Below are 25113 nucleotides of genomic sequence, written 5' to 3' on the forward strand. Positions count from 1 at the left end.
ACACAAGATTCAGCATACAATGTGAACAACTATAGGAACTTTATGAATGCTTTATTTTTATAGCTGGTCCACGTACCACCAGATGGCTCTATTGTATCACCAGGAAATGCACACATGTGTAAAATCGGTAGTGTCATAAACCAAAGGGAAAAACAAAGCAACTGGGAGATCTTTAAAATAGGAGTACTGTTCATTCTTTATGGGGTTAATCAGAGGCAGCTGTGCCAGCAGGAGCATTCACCAGGAAGGAGAACACACCCAGGAGGCTATAGGAAGGTCATAATGCTAAGGCGTATAAGGTTTTCCTTTCTAAGTTTTCATATTGCTCTGTAAATATTAATTGTCACATTAGCCAGAGAAAGAGAGTACTTAGAAGTGCTTTCATATCAATGGAGCTTGTTACTACTTCCATACCAATTTTACATACTCTGCCTGCAGCTCAGTGAAAGTAACTTTGGAATAATTTTGAGAGGCAAGGTCTATACACATCTGCTGATTTGAGTTATATCAGTCATGCTCTGAGGAAGAATGACAAGATTCTAAAATGTGGCGTCTTTGCTTTAATAAATTGTGATAAGAAGGTGAAGATCAGAGGGAACAAGGGCTTCTCTGAGTTTCAATGATTCTTTACCTCTGACAGGTAAAAATGAAACACACAGGTATTTTGGTGACATCTCCCATTAGGGATATGAAAATTTGACCCCAATCTCTTGAAGTTAGAACAAAAGTTTGGGATTAGTTAAATTCCAACCTGAGTCATCTTATTCTAACTTGCTAAAACTGTTTGTTATTACGTAATTTTTATTCTGCCTTCAGTCTGTAAATTGATGTACAAGACTATTGTTTTTATAAGGTTTTGCCGTTTTAGCACTTTGTTAAGGGGAAGATCTGTGTGAGTTTATTAAGCCTATCCTTAGTCCATAAAACAGTTCAAGGTGTGCTCAGGAACTACTCCTGTCAAAAGTAATACTCAATTATTGTTTTAAAGAGAGAGTCGCTGGACACTGGACAGATGGCGTTGACTTTGGCCCAACTTGAGACCTTGGAACTTTGCCTAAAGGAAGCAGAAGAAAAGACTAAAACCTTATCGGAACAGGTAATACCTGTTGGGGGAACTGGAAATATATGTTCCTCAGTGTGCAGTATAGCAAGTGTGAATCTAACACATTTTAACCGCTGTCCCATTGATCCCCTCTCAAGCACACATACAAGCACAGGCCCAGCGTTTCATTCAGTACTTATTTTGACCTTTTACTTTTCAGCCTTTAATACTTTTTCACACTTATATCTTATTTGATTTTTATTCACCACAGGCCATGAGTTGGTCAGGACTTCCTTAAGCATGTGGTTTTCTTGAATAAGCAAGGCATATTTGCATTATAAACAGATAAGTCCCAAGATGAAATAAAACCTATGGAAGCCACACAGAATAATTTTCTTGAATTATGTAAAGAAAGTTTACTTGGAAGAGAGATTTTCAAATATTGACTTTCCTCTTGAGTTTTTGAAATCCACAGAGGCAATACAGGTCATAAGTGGAGCCTGGCCTGTGCAGGTGACGTGGACATTCTGTAGGTGGGTGCTTTCATGTGTGACAGGTCCTTGATTTCAGATTTAGTATCAAAAGAGCTCCTACCAGGGACCGGACTGTTTCCCAATAAGATTACACTTTGCAAGCAGTACAGAGCAACATGTACTACTGTTGTTGATGGCTTTTCCCCACAGTAGGGTCTTGGCCCCTGGGAGCAAATCTCCCTGAAGCTGGGTCACTCCTCACTCTCAGTTCCAGTCAGTGGAGGATCAAATACAGAAGAGACCTTGAAACGTTAGAAATACATATTAATTTCTCATGAATTGATACATTTGAGACTATTTTAGAAATTTGAAAAAAAAAGTTTTATGAGTTTTTTTAAGAAACAAAGGTATTATATTTGTACACTAAAATCTCACTGTATCAGAATTTCATAAAAACGTTTTTCCAGAAATTTTGGGAAAGAGGCACTTATGAGAAAAAAATGTATGATTAATATGTAATATAGTAATTATGTGTCAATACACAAATTGTCTCTATTTTTTTTCCAACTTACAAAAAAGTTATATCCCCTACTTTGGCTTGTGTTTAATATTTACTGATTCAATGCAAGTGGTGCAAGTGGCTCATCAGGGGATTTGGGGTTTCCTGTAAAACAAATAAAAGCAAACCTCAAATTGTGGCAAAATTATGAATTATAAAGAACATAATGATGAATATGAGGTACCATTTCAAAGCACTCCCCCTCCCCCCCCAAAAAAACCTAAGAATTTCAGAGCCTGCAAATCAGGAAGAATTTTAGCTTACTAAAAGAGATTATTCCTGCCCTAAGATATATGTTGATTTTATATTTGATTTGTCATTTAAATAAGTAAAACTCAATTTACTTATAAAAGAACACTTGTACTTTGTTCTTTAAAAATATTTTTATTAACTAAAAATAGCCCCTAATATTTAAGATTCTTCACTGGATGATCTCTTTATGTAACACCAAATAATTAGATATATTCATTTTTTTCAGTGTTTAGAAGATTAAATATATAAAACTGGATTTCACTCAGCTTCTTTGTTTCTACCATAAGTGAGGAGTTGGTTAGGTGTTTGAGGAAGAAAGACAAAAGCCAAAGCTTCTCTATCCAAGTAGCTCACAGACAACAGAATGATTGGAGGAGATGGAGAGTAACATGAGCTGCTTTTATGACTCCAAGATGAACTGTACAATAGCATTAAGTTGTAGGGTCCATGTATGTTAATGTCCTAAAGCATGGTTCTTGAAGTTGTCAGATTTGCATAGCCAAGTAAATTTAATTGAAATTTGGCAATGGTTTGAGAAAAAGGAGAGTATGATGTGTAACAGTACATTACAGCATTTTCAATATTACATTTTTAATTAAGTTGAACATTTTATTAGATTTGGCTATTTCAAAAGAGGTCAATTAAATCAGACACTGTTCTCCAAGGATTTAATCCTGAGAATTTTTTTTTCTCTCTCCAGTGTTTTAGACTTGTGTTATCCTTGAAAAGATAAAAACTAATAGCAGCCCCCATGTGCCCGATTTTAAAACTTATTTTTTTTTAATTAGGTGAGAGAAGGATAGGGACAGGGACAGGGGTGCAACTGACCTTTCTCAAGGATGTTCTTCAGAATATTTCAGAATGGAACAGAATGGACATCTGTCTCAATCAAACATTTGTCCACTGGGTGCCACTGTGTTCCTACTAGGCTGTGCGACTAAGCAATTGCACAAAGAGAGATTATCTTTATCATTAAAGACAAAGATTACCGTGTGTGTGTGTGTGTGTGTGTGTGTGTGTGTGTTTGAAGGAATAATTTCACCTACTTGATATGTTAAGGCTCTTTTAAGTGCCATGTATTTAAGATTTGTTATAAGGATGTTGGGACTGCTAGCTGCCTTTCACTGTTAGTCATGAGACTGAGTGCTGGGCAGATGGGCTGGCTTGGTGGGCTGGAAGGGATTTTGAAGAGCAGAATAAATAACAAGAACAAAGGTTTATGTGGGAACAAAGGAATGGTAGCTCTCAGTATTATCAGCCAGTGGATCTTGCCTTTGAGGAAAGAGTAAATTTCATTAATGGCCAATCTCTACCTCCTGGCTTTGCCTCTTAGAGAAGAATTAGAATTAACTCAGAATAGAAGGTAGAGACACCTGGGTGTTGTCCACATTAAGCATCAATCAGTCCTGGGCCTCAGTTTGCAAGGTCTCTCTTGGCTCATGTTTTAGTGAGTTTTCACTGCTGTGACTAAAAGATCCGACCAGAACAAATTGTAGAGGATGAAAAGTTTATTTAAGTGTTCATGGTTTTAGAGGTCTCAATCCATAGACAGCAGGCTCCATTCATTCCTCGGGGCTCGAGGTAAGGACATCATGGTGAAAGAGTGGTGTGGCAGAAGGAAGCAGCTCATATGATAATCAGAAAGCAGAGAGAGAGGTCTCCACTTACCAGATACAAATATATACCCCCAAAGCCAAGCCCTCAATATCCACATCTTCCATCCACACCCTGCCAGCCTTCAGTTACTGCTCAGTTAATTCCTATCAGGGGATTAATTCATTGGTTGGATTTAGGCTCTCACAACCCAATCATTTCTTCTATGAACCTTCTTGCATTGTCTCACATGTGAGCTTTTGGGGGACACCTTACATCCAAAACATAATAGCTCACTATGAAAAAGAAAAACAAATATGCAGAAATATGAAAAAAATAAGGATATTGCTCCATTTCCTCTGGTGCAATCACACATTGAACAACTTTGTTGGGCTTTACTCTAGTTAATTATTCTTTATTTCTCTGCAGTCATGTCATTACTGTCAAAATAAAAAAAAATATGAGATCAGAACAATTTGGAATTAAGATTTATAATCTGAGCTAGTCAAAGCTAAACCCCCAAATAAAACTAGTGACAGGGTATTCCTATGTCTTCACTCAGTGGCTTATATGACCAGTTAGGTGATATGCAAAGAAAATTACTTCCCCTTTCTCTTTTCCTGCCTAAGGTTCTCCCTGTCTTAAATAACAACAGACGAAATAATGGAGACCAAGCAGAGAATGGAGTGAGGGGAGTGTCTAACTCACATCATACAGGAATGCATCCCTAGGAATGGAGCCCTATAACACATTAGAAATGGTGGATAGTGAGGGGATGAATTAACATTTATTAAGCATCTACAGTGTTCCAGGCACTGTGTTTCATTTGATCCACACAATAACCCTATGGAAGGTTCTATTAGGTCATATAGTTAGTATGGTGAACCTGATATAGGTACCCAAGTATTTTTAAAATTCAAAACCCCAATTATTAAGAGTATGTGGTCATAGGCCTTAGAGACGCAAAAAGTTTCCTACACTGTAACACTGGACAGGAAGAATTTCCCTTGGTTTCCAGACTGGAATGTGGAGGCCTTGTTAGGCAGTTTGTGTACCCCCACACCCCCAGTTCCCCCACACACACATTACCAGGTTTCCTGATACAGAGGATCTGGGGTAGAGATGAAGAATTTGTATTTCTAACAAGATCCCATTTAATTTAAGCACCAGAGCTAACGCTTTGGGCAGAGGATCCTTGTCACCTTTGTTTTGTGCTCCATAGTTCAAAGGAGTGATATAATAAGTGAGCATTAGGTTTGAGTTCATAAAACAGACAACTCAAATAAAATTGACCTAAAGAGGTAGGTGTTGAATTTCCATTCTTATAAAATCAGTCTGGACACAGATTGTTAAAGGAATGAGCACTATTCAAAATAAACCAACAAAACTAACAGAATAGGAGTGGTGGTTTCTCAACCCTCGAAGGCCAGGGCTCTGCTTCTTTTGCGTTCACAAACAGGGCTTCCATCCATCCTCAAGGTCCCAGATGGCTCTGCAGCTATAGGCTTCTTATTTACATTTCAGGCAGCATGGGGAAGAAGAGGTAAGGCAAGAAAGACCCAGAGGGGCAACTGCAGCCCTTTTCAAAGGGTTTTCTGGAAACCTTGATTCTTATATACTACTGAACCCTTTTATTTGTAAATAAGAATCCCTTATCCTTATATAAGAGAGGGTTGCCTTTCTTATCCCATCCTGTGACCATGCTATTGTACATAGTGCTTGGTCTATGCTATTGTACATAGTGCTTTGTCCTGGTAAACTTGATGTTTTGGATGTAGATATCCAGTTTTCTCAGAATCACTTGCTGATGAAAGAATTCTTTCATGATCCTGATATTGTTGACAGAATGAATGAATGAATGAATGAATAAATAAATAAATAAGTAAGTTTGTCGTAGATGCATTGATTTATCCCTGAACTCTTAATTTCATTCCACTGGTCTTACTGTGATGTTGGCAGGTACTGTTGATTGGTAGCCTCAGTCATCAGGTTGGTGCCTAAGAAGAGGCTTGGACACTACATACAAAAGAGAAAAATATGGGATGTATTTGTTTTAGCATCTCAAACTGAGGCAAATGAAATGAGGTCTTCTTCATTTGGTTTCTCAGTTCTCTAATCCCTGAAACAATGACAATGCCCTATAAAGATCCATTAGAAACTGGATGCCCTTTTAATATAGAAAAGATGTAGGAAGTATGATACATACACACACACACACACACATATACAGTTCTTGTGTCTATATATATATATGAATGTATGTGTGTATATTATATATGTGTGTGTGTGTGTGTGTATTTTGACTGGCTCCCCCACATGCAGCTCCCCTACAGACTCATTCTGGCTTATTGCATGAACCCAGTTTGGGGGGCCAGTGGCTGTTCATAGTCAAGACCAAGCCACATTTAGCTAGGGGTTTTTGTTAGTTTTGTTGGTTTATTTTGGATAGTGCTCATTCCTTTAACAAGAATTAATTGGGGACAATGCTGAATCTTAAATTCCACTGAGAAGTCTAGTTATGGAGAATAACCATTAAGTTCGGCTTTTAGAAAATGGTGATTGGAGGTGTGTGTGTGTGTGTGTGTGTGTGTGTGTGTGTGTTATTCCTATGGTTTTTCAAATTAAGCAAGGAAAGCCAAGGCCAAGCTATTGCCCCAAGTTAGCTCCAGGTTCTTGGGACAAGGTTTTGTCTTCAATATGAGGTTTTTAAAGAAGTTGAGGCTTTTCTCCTTAGAATTGCTTTGGCCCTAATGTAACAAGAGAATGCTATAAGCAAAGAAATAAATCCCAAGTAGCAGCTGGTGGGGGTGGAAGGAAATAGATCACAGTTACAGAAAAGGGAGGTTTCTGACAGCTTACTTTCTCCTGGGAGTTATAAATAAAATAAAGTTATAATGCTTGAACCAGAAACAAACAAAAGGCTCCCCCATGCCCCAAAAAACAAACAAACAAACAAACAAACAAAAAACCAAAAAAACTATATATTGTTTGATTCTGGTAACCAAGAAATTATTAATCATTTCAAATAATGGAGATAAAGTCTCAATATTTTCCTTTGAGGACATTTTTTCTTTAATTTTAAGAATAGGAGAAATGTGTACTGAGTGGCAAAAAAAAAAAAATGATTAGATGCATTCTGAGATTGCCCAAAAAATGTTCTGGTTCCTCTTTATTGTTCAAACACAACAGTGGCTCCCTTGATGTCAGTTTGTTTGAAGTAAGTAATGTGCCCTTGGTAGGAGTATTCATTTCTGCAGACACTCCAAAATTATGCTTGATATGCCAATCTGAAATCATGAGGTTTTGTGAATGAGTTTTTGTTTTCTCATCTAGTTTGAACTCTACTTTAATGCCATAAAATCACAAGCATACTGTTTGACCTGGAATGGATTTCCTTGTCACCATGAAACTTAGTTATCAGGAACTTCATTAAAGAATTTTGTTAGAGTTCCAATTAATTTTAAAGCAGGAGTTCCCTCTTTAATTAAAAAACTAACAACTTCCTATCTCAGCAGATGTCAATTCCGCCCCCCCACCCCCACCCCCATTACTGGGTTGTTGGGCATAAATTGGAGAATGAAAGGGAAAAAATACAAGCTGCTAAAATGATGTGTTGATTCAGAGTTAGGCACAGTGACAAATCAGCTTCTGTTGTTACTGTTGTCACAGGCTGGATGTGTGGACTGCTGGACTGTTACATAACTAAAGGCTTCCTTTTGCTTGTAAATGTCAAGATCAAACAGAGGTCAGTTTAAATAGCTGACCCGGTGCTAATTAATGTGATTTTCCAATATAAGAAAAATCAAAAGGCCTTGTCCCCTAAGAGTCATGGCTCTGCTGAAATAAGCAGTTGTCTTTGTATGCATTTTCTTCATAAGGTTTTCTCTGAGATGGTGAACTCACTTTGACTTTTCATAGTGTTTAAAAGTAAAATAGAAAGTTGGTATCTTTGCCCATTTTGTGTTGCTGTAACAAAATACTTGAGGGTAAGTACTTCATAAAGAAAAGTGGTTTCTTGGGGCTGGGGTTGTGGCTCAGTGGTAAAGTGCTTGCCTGGCATGTGTGAGGCACTGGGTTTGATCCTCAGCACCACATTAAAAAACAACAACAACAAAAAAAAAACAATAAAGGTATTGTGTCCATCTACATCTAAAAATTTATTTTTTTTAAAAAAAGTAGTTTCTTTAGCTCACAGTTTAGGAGGTTCAAGAGCATCTGCTTGACCATGGTGAGAGCCTCATGGTAGGTGGGACCACAAAGGCAAGAGTGTATAGGAGAGTAACAAGTGGCATGTGCAGAACAGGTATTCTGGGAAGGTTCTCAACTAATTTATAGCAAGCCATTTCAAAGAGAACTACCACTCCTATACAACCTGACCCACTCCTGCAATGCAATATTACTCCATTCGTGAGAGAGGTATGAGGAGAGTCCTAAGTACATTCTGCTAGGCTCCACCCCTCAAAGTTTTCCCATCTCAACACCGTGACACTGGGGATCAAACTTCCAGCACACAAACCGTATTCAAACAACAGCAGTTAGGTACATGCTCGTATTCAATTATTCATTTATTCTTTCTGTAAATATTTATTGAACCTGTATTTTGAGCGAGGTATTCTGCTACTCCCCTGTATTTAACTCATGTAATTCTCCAGTTCTGGAAAACTGTGTTTGCCATTTTGCAAATGATGAAAGTTCCCCTGTGGGCTTGCAGTCCTCTTGTCTGCTCCCTTTCTGCACCCTGGCTTTAGAGCACACAATCTGCTGAGGATGACCAAGTCTTCCTTGTTAGTCCAGGTCTTCCTGCTGCCCCTGGACCTGATGATATAACTGCCCCCTGAGCAGTCCCACCTTGGTTCTTCCAGTCAACTCAAGCTGTCCTCCAGAATTCAACTCGCCAACTTCCTGCCCCAAACCTCTTTCTTCTCTCATATCCCCTAGACCAGTAAGAGATCATGAGTTACCTTATGGGCTAAAATCAGAAACCCATGCTGCTTTGATTCTTTGCCCTTCCTTTCCCCACATCCAACCAGTTGCTGAGTACTACAATGAAGGATGCCTCCCAGAAAGTTCTCAAATCATTGAGTTTTTATTTGTTTTCTTTTCTGTCTTCATCATCACCCTTATCCAGGCCACCATTTCCAGCAGCTACTTCTCACTTGACCCTCATTAGGACTTCTCAGCAGTTAAGCCAGGGTGAAGATTTTATAGTACATACTACACGTTTCTTCACAGCTAAAAATCCTAACTTATCCCCCATTTACTGTCAAGGTCAAACCTGTATTCCTTAACAGATCTTATAATGCCATTTTTACTGACCACCTGTTTATTTCTCTAGCTCTGTGTCACACCATACCCTGTCTCACACACTTTCAGTCCTTGAATATGCTACTTTTATTAAGAAATAAACAAAGGCATTGTTCCTTGGAGTCGAATTTTAAGTAGTATGTTTTCCCCTCTGCTTCTGCCCAGAATGTCTCTGCTCTGCTCCTACCATCTCCTCTCACCCACGTTCTCGTTATTAAAAAACAAAAACAAAAACAAAAAACAAGAAACTCCTCCTTTTCAGATCTTCAATTAGATAACACTGTCCCCCAAATGCTTTTATTCCTCCTTCAATTAGGCTTAGATGTCCTTCCTAGGTGCCTTCATGAACTTTCTCCCACTTCCCATTCTCCACCAATTAAAATTGTGTGCATCTCCTAGTATACCATACACCTCATGGAGGAAACTCAGATACCAATACCCCTGAGGTCCCAAATCAAGTTAGAGTTCATCCACTTCTCTCTGATGTCAAAACCCATGTCCTTTCCATTGTCACACTTGGAGTCCACCTGTTGGCAATGAGGAGCTATGGGAAGGTTTGAAGGAAACCAGCTTATACAGATTTGTGTGCAAGAGAGAAAACTCTGAGGATACTGAGAAGAACATGTTTGAGAGATCAAAGCCAGGCATTTAAATGTGTGGGCTCTTGCAAAAATCTGGTTCAGAAATGGGAAGGGCCTAAATCAATGTTAGAAGAAGAGATAAGAAATACTTAAGAGTTGGATTTGGTGATTAAGTGTAAGGGCTGAGGGAAAAGTAGAATTCGAGATTGATCCTAAGTTTCAGGGGACTACGTGATCTATGATCATCCCAACTATCTAATATTTAAGTCATTGGATTTTAAAGATGATTAATTTCCTAAGGGAGACTCCATGTAGGCTCAATCTACCACTTAGTTATGGAGTCTCCATGCAAGTTTTATCATTTGGATTTCTTTATTTAGGTCTTCTGAATCCTGTAGTCCCGGGCTATTACTCAGATCCTGTTGTGAGAGTGCTGTATCATTAACATAGACCAAACATTTGTATCTTTCCACAATGTTAGAATTTATTGAATAACAATAAATTCATAGACTACATCACTTTCTTCAGTGGCCATTCACTGAATACTTTTGGGTCATCTGGTATTCATAAGCCAGGCAATCATAGGTTCTTTTATTCTAATCTTAATTTCTAATATTTGTAACACTCATCACACTTTACACAAACATGTTTACATGTATATGCAGATTACAGAAAGGCTAGGAAAGGGTTAAGGCAGCCACAGGGGTTCAGGAGGCTGAACTGAGAGCAAAGGCAGAAGGCAGGGATGAATGCAAAGAGTCACTGTAGGTGATAAGATTAGGAAGCAGCCAAAGAACTCACTGAGGGGCAGAGCCCTCAAAGCTCAGAAGCTTGTTCTAGGCCAAGGTCCTGATGGTGGCAGTTTCAGGGTATCAGTTTGGAGTGTCAGCATGAAATGTCATGTTGGATTGACTTGCATGGTGGTCATGGGCAGGAGAAACTGCACTCTGCTAAAGCCAAGAATAGAGATTTGGAGGTTCATCTCTCTGGCAATCTTCCTGGGCAAGGCTTCTGATAAGTGACTTGGTGTTGGGGTCAGGGTGCTACCTTGTCCAGTCTCAAAGTGCTCCTCCTCTTGTGAGCCTCCAGGGAGGGAATTTCATCATTGGGTGGTTGATGTGTTCAATAAGCTCACAGGGCTGGTTTTTCCCATATGAGTTTGATACACCTATGCATCCATGTGATTCTGATTAATCTGATAATTTCTTGGGTGTTTTTTCTTATGAGCACAATTAATGTATCAGTTTATTCCTTAAGGTTGCACCAGGCAGATGGTAGTTGTTTATTTGTACAAACAAGGTGTGGAATCATTCCATCTCAGCACTTAAATGAAATAGCTCATGGCAAACGCCTGCTTTACAAAATGAAGTAACTCAGGTTTAGGCACAGCCTGAAAATTGCGGTTCATGGAGTAACTCTCCAGCACACAGTCTGCTCTCCACAGATCCTTAAACCCATTTTTCAAATAGGTTTTTCTTCTAGCCGTTTTTCAGTCCTGGGAACTTCAGGGAGAAAAATTTGGATGACCCTGTGTTTTGTGAATAAGAACTCATTTATTAGCCCCAGAAACAGTTTAATGTTTAAATTTGGAGTTAGACAAATGCATTTCTCTCCAGGATGCTTAGTGACAAACAAAGGTTTGCAAAACAGGATCTTGGGACCTCTGGAGGCTGTGAGCTTTAAAGTTAAAACTCTAAACAGTAATATCCACAAGTTATTGGCATTTTTTCATTATTTGTTATTTTTAGATATACATGACAGTAGAGTGGTTACTGACACTTTGAAATCTCTTTCTAATCTCATGAAAAGACTGATGCTTTTCAGATTCTATATGACACTTGGAATACAGAAGCAGATATGAGAATCCAGCTCCCCTCTATTGAGCCAGATGATGCAATTTGCAAAATATAAATCAAGAGCACTCTTCTAATTTTCTTTTTGTTTTGTTTTAGAAGGGAGTGTTTTTTAATTAAAATGTGCTTTTATGTTAACATATATGAGTTTATTGTTTTTAAGTGGATTAATAGAAGTACTTTTTAAATTTCTAAGTTTTGATTTCTAAAATAGTAAATGACACTAGATATAGTCAACATAAATGAAAACTCTTTAAGTCCTCAACAATTAAGAATATAAAGATGTCCTGAGGATGAAAAGTCTACAAGCTGTTGATCCAGTGACTGTACACGTGATTTAAGGACAAAGCTCTTTGGAAACATGAATCATGACGGAAATCACCATCACATAAAATGAGCAGTAATTTAAAATGTTTGGTTAATAAAACCAAATAATGAGTGCTAAACAGGACCCTTAAGGAGAAGAACCCCCACAGTTGCTGGGATACCTGGACAGTTGGTCACTATATCATTGAGCAGAAAACATCCCTCAGTGAGTGAGAGATAATCAATAAGATGACAATGTTCCTAATTCATATCCACATGAAAGAGAATTGCCCACACTGAACTGACAGACTCTCCTGTCATCCTGGTCTCCTCCCCCTAGTACCTGTTGCCAGAGGCTGTTTTGTCCTTCCTTGTCATTGAACTTTCCTCCCTACATCCTGTCTTTATCTTCTTAAGCCCATTTCACAACCCCAGCCCACTCACATATGCCCTGCTTTTCCCAATCCTGATGGTATTGTTTTTTTTTTTTTTTGAAGGGATATTTTTATTTTTATTTATTTTTTAATAGAGCTTTATAGTGATGCATAGTAGTTGGGTCCATCTTAACAAACTCAGTCACTCATGGAAATCGATTTCAGTTCATGATCCCCTTTTCCTTCCCCCTCTACCATCTCAGCCCCCTCCCCTCTCCCATTCTCCTTCCTCTACTCTATTTGACTTCCTTTCACTGGCCTTTTAATTTACATTTGATGGGTTCTTTATGTTATCCTCTCCTTCCCTCCTCCTTTCCTCTATTTTATTCTAGCTTCCTGGTATGAGAGAAAATATTTACCCTTTGAGTTTCTCAGTTTGGCTTACTTCACTTAGCATGATATTCTAAATTCACAGCACATTGGGCAGAATTATGCCTCTCTCAGAAATGCAAAAGGGAAGTGAAGACAGAGGCTGACCTCTGGCTGTGCCTGCTATGGCTGCCAGTCTTGGTTTCAGTGGACTGGTTTCTATCTACTTAGTCAAGGAAAAATACCTCTGGGGAGTGTTCCTTAACCTGGTGAACACTAGAGAGGCATTTGTTGAAAACACCTGATTACTCAGAGTGCAATATGCAGATGCACTTGATAAAAACTCCAGAGAGGATTTGCAGTAATTTATAAAACCAGTCTTTATTTCTTCTTTTCTAAAAACTTGGTTAATAATAATGACAACAACAACAAAAAAACTTACTTGTCTGACCAATGGAGAATAAGGATCTAGTCTGGACTTTCGACTTCAGATCCTGGGACTTCTGTGGATTCCATGCTGTCCTTGTCCTACTTCACCCAAGTTGGGATGTCTGCTTCTTGCTTCAAGATCCCTCACTATCTGTGTTTGTGCTTTTGAAATATATATATATATATATATATATATATATATATATATATATATATATATATATATATATATTTTAAGCACAGACTCTAAAATTTCACCTCTTTGGCTACCCTTAAAAAGTTCCTCCGAATGGCTTCCCTTGGAAACACAATGGGCTTCACCATCCTGAGCTTTGGAGTGTGGGGGTCCTCCCCACCCACCTTTTCATATTTGATTCCTCCATGCTTATCTTGAATGTTCTGTGTTTTCTTTGGAACCCCACTGCCATGAACACACTCTAAAGAACCAATACATGGAATTTTAATCCTGTTCTGATGGGAACAACTACTACCTGTTAAAATCCATTTGCAGAGGCTTGGGAGACTGAAGTAGGAGGATCAAGAGTTCAAAACCAGCCTCAGCAAAAGTGAGGTGCTAAGCCACTCAGTGAGAGCCTGTTGTCTCTAAATAAAATGCAAAAGAGGCTGGGGATGTGGCTCAGTTGTTGAGTGTCCCTGAGTGCGATCCCCTGAACCCACCCCCCAAAACAATCCATCTGAAAATAGTTGCCTTCCTCATTAGAAGGTTGCAGGGGACTCTGTGTTTTCTAATTTCAGGGGATTGTTTTTCAGAAGTTTCCTAATTTTTGTTGTCCAAAACCTAAACCCATCAAATAGGTTTAAAGGGCTTTGCAGAAAAGGGAAGATGAATGAGAGAAACTCATAGACAACTGAAAGCATTTCTCCCAGGCTGAAAAGTGAGGTGCCAACTCTGTGAATCTCACCAGCAGGGGAAGCCTGGTGCCCTGTCCCATGAAATTGCTCTCCAAGCCCAGAGAGACTGGCTACATTCTAGGAATGGGTCCTAGGCCCTAGCAGTGAAACCACACAGTGAGCACACCTGCAGGATCTATGCCTGGGGAAAATGGGTTTCTGAGGGATGAACAGGTAGGAACCAAGAACCTCCCCCAGGGCCCTGAGGATATACAAGTCTTCCAGATGGATGAATGACATGTGGATGGGGTATCCTCAAGAATGATTGCCTAGTGATGGAGGCTTTGAGTTGAAATAAATAGGATTTACAGAAAATGTTAAATGTGGTCTTTCTTGCACACTCAAATTTCCATATTGAGAGCAATTCCCATTGTACATGGCAACAGTAGTTCTGCTTCTTTTTAATTACTTTACATCCAATATCAAGCTGACTTTAATTTTTCAAAACCTGACATGATTGCTTTTCGACTTTTATATCCCAGCATTGACCTTTCCCTCCAAGTCAGTGATTAATTGCTTCACCTTTTCCCACGTCTCAGTACTCCTATCTATTCATAAGGCTGAGGGAACTTTTTTTGGAGATTAAAGGAATCTTAGGAATTTGCCTTGACCTCTTATTTCATATTTCATATTGATTGACCTTTGGGTAAATATTTCTATTTTCACTCAGAGCTTAAAGTTCCTTTATTATTCAGGGTTTGCCCCCCAAATAATTTGGAGGTGTTATGAGTTGACTTGTATCCTGGTAGAATTTATGTGTTGATGTTCTAACTTCTAGTAGCTGAGAACATGACTTTGGAAATAGGGTCATTTTATACATATTAGTTAAGATGAGGCCATACCAGAGTAGAGTGGGCTCCTAATCCAAGATAACTGTTGCCTTATAAAGAGTGGGAATTTGGACACAGAGAGAACCCCATGTGAAGATGAAGGCAGAGACCAAGGGCTGCCTTAACAAGCCAAGGAATGCCAAAAACCAGCACAAACCACCAGAAGCTAGAGGAACATCCCTGAATACACTTTCCTCACAACCCTCAGGAGGAACCAGAGCTGCTGACACCTTGACCTCATTTGTAGCCTCCAAACCTATGAGACATGGATTCTTGTCGTTTACACCACCCAGTGTGTGGTAGTCTTTTATAGGAGCTGTAGCAGCCTATTTCAGGGTAAGGATGTTTCTCAGTTATGGGCCTTTGGAGGTCTATTTTAAGATGTACATGAACACAGAGTGGATGGAAATAAACTGTTAAAAGTAGAAATATTAATAAACATCAAAGTCTGTTTTGTCTACGATAGGGTTAGGATGAGGAATTTGTTGTTTGTTTTAACTGTTCAATTGAAATGAAACCAAACAAGTTTTGTGAGCTAACTGCACCTTCAGACCTAGAGGTTCCTGTCCATTCTGCAGGTAACATAAGTAATTTTAAAAATGTTTGCCTCTGTTATTTATTGCCGGGAGTTTTATAATTTGTAGTACTAGTTCAAATAAGCTTGCAAAGCATTTAGCACAAGGGAAACCTTTCTTTTTTGAAGTAAATTCTTCTTTTTTCTGTAGGATGAGCTCTGCATGGTTTGACAAGACTATTTCTGTGTGTGTGTGTGTGTGTGTGTTTTTAAGTGACACTTGAAATTTATTCTACATACACATATATGCGGCAGTATTACTTGCTGCATATATATGTGTGTAGGTTGTAGAGCAGAAAAATCTAACAGGACAGATAATGAGAGGAGACAAGTGACTATGGAAAAACACATTACATAATGGGGTGGTTTTCATAATTGTACTCTGAATGATCATGGAAAGAAAAGTCTTAAGTATCACTGTGGCTTAAACATTTGGATAGGTAGTGCCATTTGAGAAAAGGAAATCTGGGAAAGGAATAAGTTATGAGGAGTTCATCTGGAACATATTAATTCTGAGAGTGTGGTATGCATTCAAATGACAATATTAAGTAGGTTGTTAGATACAACAACATATATAAATATCCTACACAATTTTATACATATAAAAGATATGGACTGTATATATATATGTATATCCTATAGATAGATATATAGGATATATATATCTGATATTTATATACCATGTGTATGTGTGTGTGCGTGTGTGTATATATTTATATATATATATATATATATATATATATATATATATATATATATCCCATAGGGATAGGGATATCTATCTATCTATCTATCTATCTATCCATCCATCCTTTCTCTTTACACACACACACACACACACACACATGTGTACATACATAAGGATGTCATTTTTCTGAATATCCACAAGATATGTTGCAATTGGCTCATTTTTGTGTCTACCTTATCTGGAGAACTCCTCCTGTCTGACTCTGATCTTGTAATAACTCTGTGGCCACACATCACAGTATTCCTGGACAGAAACAGTGACCATAGAACAAGTGGATTGGATGGTGGAGTGCAGAAGTTACAGAAGCAAAAATTTTGTTGGAGGAAGAGGTGATGGAAGGGATTTAAAGCCTAGAGAAAGGACTGACCATTGATAATCAGAAGAATATCTTATCCATTTGTTCAATAGGGATACTTTTCTCTTCAAGCAACAGAAAATCAATTAAAATAATGTAATAGGGTCAGCTGTCATCTCGCAAAACAATAAACTTAGAGGAGGGAAGTTTCAGAGTTAGTTAATTCAGTGGTTCAAGAATGTCACCAAGAACACAAATGTGATCCATCCTTTGCTCTACCATTCTCAATATGTCAGCTGGGTCATATTTGTAAGATTTGCAACAATTTCAAGCATTTTATTCAGTGAAGATACATTCCTGTTGAAAAGACATGTGCTTCCCCCTTTATGTCTTTTCAAAAATCTGGTAAAATCCTTCTTGAGCCTCAGGAGTCTCTACTTTACTGTATGCCCATTCCTAAAACAATCTCTTATACCTGGGAATGAGACAAACATGGCATGTCAGTTCAATCATGGTTCAAGCCCTAGGGCTGGACTAGGCCAGGCTCCTTTCAGCACATGGCTGTTAGCAAATGCAAGTTGGGTTTCTGTTAGAAAAGAATAAACAGAGAAACCATTACTGGAAACAGGTAGCTGCTGCAGCAAGGGTTCTATACATTTCTCTAGTGAACTATTCTTTAGTGAATTATCCCCTTGACATAAGGGATGGAGGTAGAATATTGAAGAGGAAGAAAATATGAAGTAATATTGAGGAGGAGTCAAGAGAAATAGTCATCTCAGAGAAGAGAAAAGTCAATTTACTAGGAGAAAAAGGCAATGGTGTTTAGATTTCAGGGCAGAATTAATTAAGTACTAGATTTTAAGATGAAACCAGTCAATCCATTTTTGTGATTTCCCCCCCCCTAATAGCACTCACTGAGAGGATACACTGCTAATAATTTTCTAAACTGGAAAGCTGATTTGAGAATAATTTTATTTAATCTTTATTTTTTAATGGAGATAAAAGTCATAGTAATTCAATTATCCATTTAAAAATATATAGTCCAGTGACATGAATTCCAATTTTGTATAACTACCAAACACTCTCAAGTTTCAATGTTTTTCATCAATCCCAAATACTTTATACCTATTAAGTAATCATTCCCATGTCCCTTTCCTTCAATTCCCAGATTAACCTCCAATTTTCTCCCTTCTGCAGATTTTCTAATTCTGGATATTCATGCAAAAGAAATCATATAACATATGTCCTTTTATGTGACTTCTTTCACTTAATATGTTTTTGAGGTTCACTTAAATCATAACAAGTATCAGTTATTCATTTGCTTTTTACATTTGAATAATATTCTATCATATATAATGCAATTTGTTTATCTATTCATCTGTCTATGGACATCACTTTTTGCCTTTTAACTATTATGAATAACCCTGCTATTGATATTTTTATATAAGTTTCTCTAGATATGTAATTTCATTTCTCTTTGGTATATGCCTAAGACTGGAATACCTACATCATATGATAACTCCAAATTTAACTTTTTAATGAGCCAACAATTTTTTTTTCCACAATGACTGGACCATTGTACATTCCTATCAGCAGTATATAAGGGCTTCTATTTGTAGCCTCACCAACACTTTTTAATTTCTATTTTTAAAATTATAGCCATCATAGTAAATGTAAAGTGGAAAATCATTATGGGTCGATTAGCATTTTTTAAATTACTAATGATGGTGGACATCTTTTTTGTACGCTTTTTTTTTTGGCCATTGTAAGGCTATTGTGAATGGATTTTTTAATTTTTTTTTCCTTTTTGGATTGCTTATTGTTGATCATATTCATCATCCCTTTTTTATCCCTGTATTTCTGATTCTTTGGCACCTCCAACCTTGCTGACCCTGAACATACTACCCCTTTTAGAGGTATCCAATTTCCAGAAATAGCAAAAGACTTGCCTGGAAGAATGCCTTTTATATGCAAACTAAATTTAATGAGAATTACTTTGTGAACTAATACATGGTCTATCTTGGAGAATGTTTCAGGCATTCTTTAGCAGAATGTATATCCTGCAGTTCTGGGGCGGGAGTATTCTTTTTATTATGTCTGTTAGGGCTAATTGGTTTATAGTATGGTTCAAGTACATTTCCTTGTTTATTTTCTGTTTAGATGTTGTATTCATTATTAAAAGGAAGTATTAAAGTATCCAACTACTCTTGCTGAACTATTTTTCCCTTAAATTTTGTCAATGGTTGCTTCATATATTTTAGGACCCTGTTGCTTGATTCCTTTATAATTTCTTATCTTCTTGATGAGATGACATTTTTATCCATATACAATATTCTTTGTCTGATAAAAAGTTTTCATACAACATTCATTTTGTCTGATATCAGTATAGACACTAATTTCTCTTTGCTGGTATTTGCATATAGCATTTTTTCTTTTACTTTCAACATATTTATTTCTTTGAGTATCAAGTGAGTCTGTTACACTCAACATATAGTTTGATTTTTTTAATCCTTTATTCTCTGTCTTTTAATTGGTGGGTATAATCCATTTACATCTGAAGTATTACTAATAATATTATCATGCATAAGGTCTTGAGTTTGATCCCCAGAACCACCAATAAATAAGTAAAGTATTTACTAATAATGAAAGATGTGCTTCTGTGACTTTGCTATTTGTTATCTACATATCTTTTGCATTTGATTATATTTTCCTGGTGTATCATTTTGATTTCCTCTTATTTTTATGTGGCTTTTATAGTTATTTTCTCCTACCATGTTTATTAACACACTTGATAGTGCCCATAGGTCTTTTAGGCTCTGTTCATTTCTCTTCATAATTTTTTCTTTCTGTTTCTCAGACCTGCTGATTCTATTTGCCCTATTGTAATTTTTATGGACTGTTTATGCCAAATGTTGAATCCCTAATCTCCAATGTGATGATATTTGGAGGTATAGTCTTTGTAAAGTAATTAAGTTTAGATGAAGTCATGAGGGGGATGCCCCAGGATAGGATTGTTACCCTTATAGGGAGAGAAGAAAATAAGAGGTCCCTTTCTTGACCATGTGAAGATATAACAAAAAGGTGGCTATCTGCAAAAGAGGAAGAGGACCTTCATTATGAAACTAACTGGAACCTTGATCCTCAAACATTTTAGCTTTTAGAACTATGAGAAATCAAGGCCTGTTGTGTAAGCAACTCAGTCTATATATCGGCTATACAGTCCAAACTGATGAAGACCAAACCTGGTACCAAGAATTTGGGTGTTATCATAATAAATGCCTAAAAATGTAGAAGCAGCTTTGGAACTGGGTGATGGGTAGAGGCTAGAAGAGTTTTAGGGTACTTGAAAAGTAGACATTGCATGAAGGGACTGTGAAGGGTGATCTGATGAAGGCTGAGAAAGAAAAGAGAAGAACTGGAAAGAATGCCTTTGTCTTAAAGGAAACACATAATCGTGATAAGAATATTGGTAGAAACATGAAGGATAAAGACTATTCTGATAAAGTCTCTTGTGGAAAAGGGAACATGTTATTGGAAACTGAAAGAAAGGCAATTCTCATTGTTAGGTGGTAAAAATTTGGCTGAATTGTGTCTGTCTTCTGATGTTTTGTGGAAGGTACAACTTGTTGGTAAATAAATTGGATATTTAGCTGAAGAGATTTCCAAATAAAGCATTGAAGAAAAAGCCCTGGCTCCTTCTGATGGGTTATAGTAAAAATATTAGAAGAGAGAAATTAAAAAGTACTATTTAAGCAAAATGAACTTAAAGATTTAGAAACTTCTCAGCCTATCCATATTGCAGAGAATATCAACAATGCATTCCACCACTGTTTGTTAAGGAGATTGGTAAGAGTGTAAACCACAGACCTAATGAGCACCCTTACCAGGAACACTGCCAACTTGAACCAAATCAATGGAGATGGGATGGAATCAAGGAAGGTTCTCAGATTTCTTAGATTTTACAGGAAAGATGATAAATCTATTCAGGAATAAATTTGTACTTATTCTTCAAGGGAAAAACAGTCCCAAAGCAATTAAGAAATCATCAGGGCCACCATCCCAGTTTTAATGGGATAAACAGATTCTAACTAAAGCCATGGGGTTGGGGGACAGCCCTGCCTGACAATCATTGGAACAAGGCTCCCATGTAGTAGAGCACCCAAGGTACAGCCCCACCAGGCAAAGCTCTGGAGGTAGGACTCCCACATAGCAGAACCATGGAGGTTTGAGGATCATTCTCAAGCCTTAAAGGCTAATGAAATTTTTCATGCTAAGTTCTGTGCTTACTTAGAACCTACTTTTCCTTTCCAATCTCTTCCTTTTGGAATGGGAATGTCTATCTTATGCTTATCCAACTAACAATAGTGAGAATCATATAATGTGTTTGATTTCACAGATTCTTAGCTGGAGAGGTGTTTTGCCTCAAGGTAAATTATACTTTGAGTTTCACTCATATATGATTCAGACAATTTTTATGTTAGCCATTATGCTTTTCAATTCCAGAATGTCTTCTTGACTCCTTTTGGAATCTCTCTTTACTGACATTTCTTCTTACTTATACATCATTCTGATTTCTTTGACTTCTTTGCCAAGGTTTTTTTTTTTAAACTTCTGAACATATTTAAGACAGTTAATTTAAAACAATAGTTAAATCGTTATCCAGTAAGTATGAAAATTCACTTTTTAGACTTCCTCAGACATGATTTCTGTGTTTTGTTTTGTTTTTGGTGAATATGCCCTACTTTACTTTGAAGGCTTTTGATTCTTATTTGAGCACCAGCATTTTGAATATTGTAATGTGGAAAGTCTGGAAGTCAGATTCTAACTCTCCTTCCCCAAGAATCATTGTTGCTGAATTATTGGGGTCCAATATTGCTGTATCTCATTTGTTTAATGACTTTTTATAATTACTTTTGCAATTCTACTTTCCTTGTCAGGTATGGTCACTGAAGTCTCAGTTTCATTATTTTTGTAGTGAACCAGGGGCCTGACAGAGACTTTCCTGAATACCAGTCTCGTTCTTTATCCAGAAACTTCTCTGGAAAGGGAATTGTTCTGCTAGACTCTAGAATTCTAACATATTTATTCTGATAGTTCTTGCCATCTCAATAATTATTTTTGCATTAGGATCAATTCTTAACACTCCCTGCTCTGTCATTTTCTGTGATGTCAAATTCATTTTATTTGAACCATTACTTAAATGTGTTTCTAAAATATGGCTATATCCTTTCTTGACTAAATTAATATGGTATAATGGATATAATTTATCTTTGTTTAACTTCTAATATGGTATAATATTTTTAAATGATCATTTGTTGAATATTGGCATTAATACTGAAAACTAAATTCTTTAAGTGGATTTATATAGCCTCAAAGGTATAATTTAGAAGATTTTACTTTGCTTCACATAATTCTTAAGATGAATGTTGTTAATGCTTTTTTAATAATCTCCTTCTGAACTGTTAGGACTATGAAGAGAGCAAACAGAGGTCTTATGTTCAAAAAGAGTCAGAGTTAGAACATCAGCCTCCCAACATCATGGGAACCAATGTGTACCACCAAAAGTGACTAATTAGGATAAAGAATAGATGCATTTCTACTTTTTTTTTTGTAAATAGATACCTGATGCTAAGTTAAAATGAGCTTTCCTTCAATACAGACACACTGTAAACTAAGCATTTCCTACCAAAAAGAAGAGGAGGAGGAGGAGGAGGAGGAGGAGGAGGAGGAGGAGGAGGAGGAGGAGGAGAAAGAAATGTTCAACATCCCCAGAGTTTAAAAATTCGGCTGTGATTGTGATACTCCTGCTTCACTTTTCTTGCTAAGGATTTCTTTGGCCATTCTGGGTCTCTTACTTTTCCAAATGAATTTCATGATTGCTTTTTCTAGTTCTATGAAGAATGTCATTGGGATTTTAATAGGAATTTCATTAAGTCTGTATAACATGTTTGGTAGTATGGCCATTTTGACAATATTAATTCTGCCTATCCTAGAACAAGGGAGATCTTTCATCTTCTAAGGTCTTCTTTAATTTCTTTCTTTAGTGTTCTGTGGTTTTCATTACAGAGGTTTTTCACCTCTTTTGTTAGGTTGATTCTCAAGTTGTTTTGTTTGTTTGTTTGTTTTTGAGGCTATTGTGATTGGGATAGTTTTCCTAATTTCTCTTTCGGAGTATTCATCACTGATGTACAGCAATACATTTGATTTATGGGTGTTGATTTAATATCCTGCTAGTTTGCTGAATTCATTTATTAGTTCTAGAAGTTTTTTGGTGGAATTTTTTGGATCCTCGAAGTATAGAATTATGTTATGGAGGCATCACAATACCAGACGTTAAATTATACTACAGAACAATAGTAACAAAAATGGCATGGTATTGACACCAAAACAGACATGTAGACATATGGTACAGAATAGAGGACACAGAGACAAACCCACATAAATACAGTTATCTCATACTAGATTGCCGCAGTCTGGCTGGGCACAAAATCACGAGCCACCACACAGCTTGTAGATTCAAACAGCAACTCTTTATTCCCAAACTCACACCAGCCGTCTATAATCACGTTCAGGGGAAATCCACGTTCTCTGCCCAAATCCACCCCCACTGGGCTTCTGTCTCCCAAAAAATACTGTCTGAATCCCGTGAGAACTCAAGGGGAACTCAGGCAGCAGGATACGCCCTATTCCCAGCAGGAATAACCTTAAACCTGGAACGCCCTAAACCCGATTATCCTAAACCGGGAACACCCTAAACCTGGATCCGCCCTGGTCCTTGAGCAAGGTCACCTTAGATGCAATGTCACTGCAAAATGTCCTATTTCCACGAGTCCTTCCACTAAGCAACATGGGGTACGCTGGCAAGGAAATTGTCATACCTACTTGGCTAATGGCTCCCAGCACTAGATAAAGGCACCAAAAACATACATTGGAGAAAAGATAGCCTAATCAACAAATGGTGCTGGGAAAACTGGAAATCCATATGCAGTAAAATGAAATTAAATCCGTTTCTTCCCTGCATAAAACTCAACCCAAAGTGGATCAATGACCTAGAAATTATACCAGAGACCCTGCACCTAAGAGAAGAAAAAGTAAGCCCAAATCTTCCTCATGCTAAATGAAATAAGCCAATCCCCAAAAGACAAAGGCCCAATGTTTTCTCTGATAAGTGGATGCTGATTCATAATGGGGGGAGGTAAGACAAGGGAAGAATGGAAGAACTTTGGATTGGGCAGAGGGGAGTGAGGGGAGGGGAAGAGGTATGGGAGTAGGAAAGATGGTGGACTAAGACAACATTATTACCTTATGTATGTGTATGATTGCATAAATAGTGTGTACCGCATTGTGTACAACCAGAGAAATGAAAAGCTGTGCTCCATTTATGTAAAATGAGTGGAATGAATTCCACTGCCATGTATAACTAATTAGAACAAATTAAAAAAATTCAACTGTCATATCTTCCAGCTATTAACTTGGATTTCCTCTTACTTTGATGCCTTGCATCCTATCCCATAATTGAATGTGAATTTAGGCAGAATTCCTAAGTGTTTCCTGAATTGAGAATTAGATTTCGAAGGGCTCTAAAAGACCCATCAAGATACTATAGTGAATTCAAGATGGCAGCTAACATCTTATAATTTAACAGTAGAGCATAATCTTTTATGTAGTGCTTAAATTAAAAAAAATAAATCTCAGAAATATAATTTTATTTATAATATTACTTTTATTTTAACTCATTTCTTTCTCTTTCTTCTTTTTGGACTATCCAGCCATTTTTTTCTTTTGAATGGGTCATTTGCAAAGGGTCTGGGAAATACTAATTGTCCTGTAGTAATAAACAGTTTTACAATTGTATAGTGGAATCCAACAGTAAATCACCAGTCCTTGCCACAACATGTCTACATGAGGAAGGAGCAATCAAATCCCTTTGTCTTGCTTTTGTGAAGTGATGATACATATGAGAATTAAGAATCAGAGTTCAAAAAGTTAATAAATGGAAAAATCATAGCAAAGTTTGCTCCTGGACAATTTGATTGTCTTATTGTAATTTTTGACAGAATTCTGTATTTATTCTTCTTGGGAATTTAGAATCTAGTTTCAATGTGTGAAACTAGAGTATTACCCTATAACAATATATAAAGGTAGCACAGTAAAGTCCAAAATGGGTACCAAGGGTATAGAGTCAGTGAATCATAGGGGTAAAACTAAAATATAGGTCTCCTGACTCCTAGTCAAGTTTTCTTATAGTTAATTTGAATCTGATTTAAACTTTTCTGAGTCAAAGGGACATTCAGTTAGAAACTGTTCTAAGAAGAAAGGAAAGAGATGAAGTTGGTGTCTATATAAAAAAAGAAGCAAGGCCAGGCATGATGGTGCATGCCTATAATCCCAGAAGATCAGGAGGCTGAGGCAGGAGGATCACGAGTTCAAAGCCAGTCTCAAAACTTAGCGAGGCTCTAAGCAACTCAGTGAGATTCTGTTTCAAGAAATAAAAAAAAACAATGGCTGGGGATATGCTCAGTGGTATGTGTCCCTGAGATCAAACCCTGGTACCCACCCCCCACCAACAACAACAAAAATAGGAAGCAAGATGGCAAAGCAGAGAGCTCTCAGTCTTAG

The 25113-nt window shown here is 37.3% G+C and overlaps 1 protein-coding gene across 2 annotated transcripts in view; it reads left to right on the forward strand.

Moving 5' to 3' along the window:
• Positions 1-25113, forward strand: part of Ccdc192 (coiled-coil domain containing 192) — a 200760-nt gene that overhangs the window by 25924 nt on the left and 149723 nt on the right. For both annotated transcript variants that reach the window (XM_046460444.2, XM_058584214.1), the window contains one exon: positions 989-1096. In XM_046460444.2, coding sequence (XP_046316400.1) covers positions 989-1096 — 108 coding nt within the window. The remainder of the gene's footprint in view (positions 1-988; positions 1097-25113) is intronic.

The sequence above is a fragment of the Marmota monax genome, unplaced genomic scaffold, assembly GCF_021218885.2.
Source record: "Marmota monax isolate L192 unplaced genomic scaffold, Marmota_monax_Labrador192_F-V1.1 WCK01_AAM20220418_F8-fsc00006, whole genome shotgun sequence".
NCBI classification, from domain to species: Eukaryota; Metazoa; Chordata; class Mammalia; order Rodentia; family Sciuridae; genus Marmota; species Marmota monax.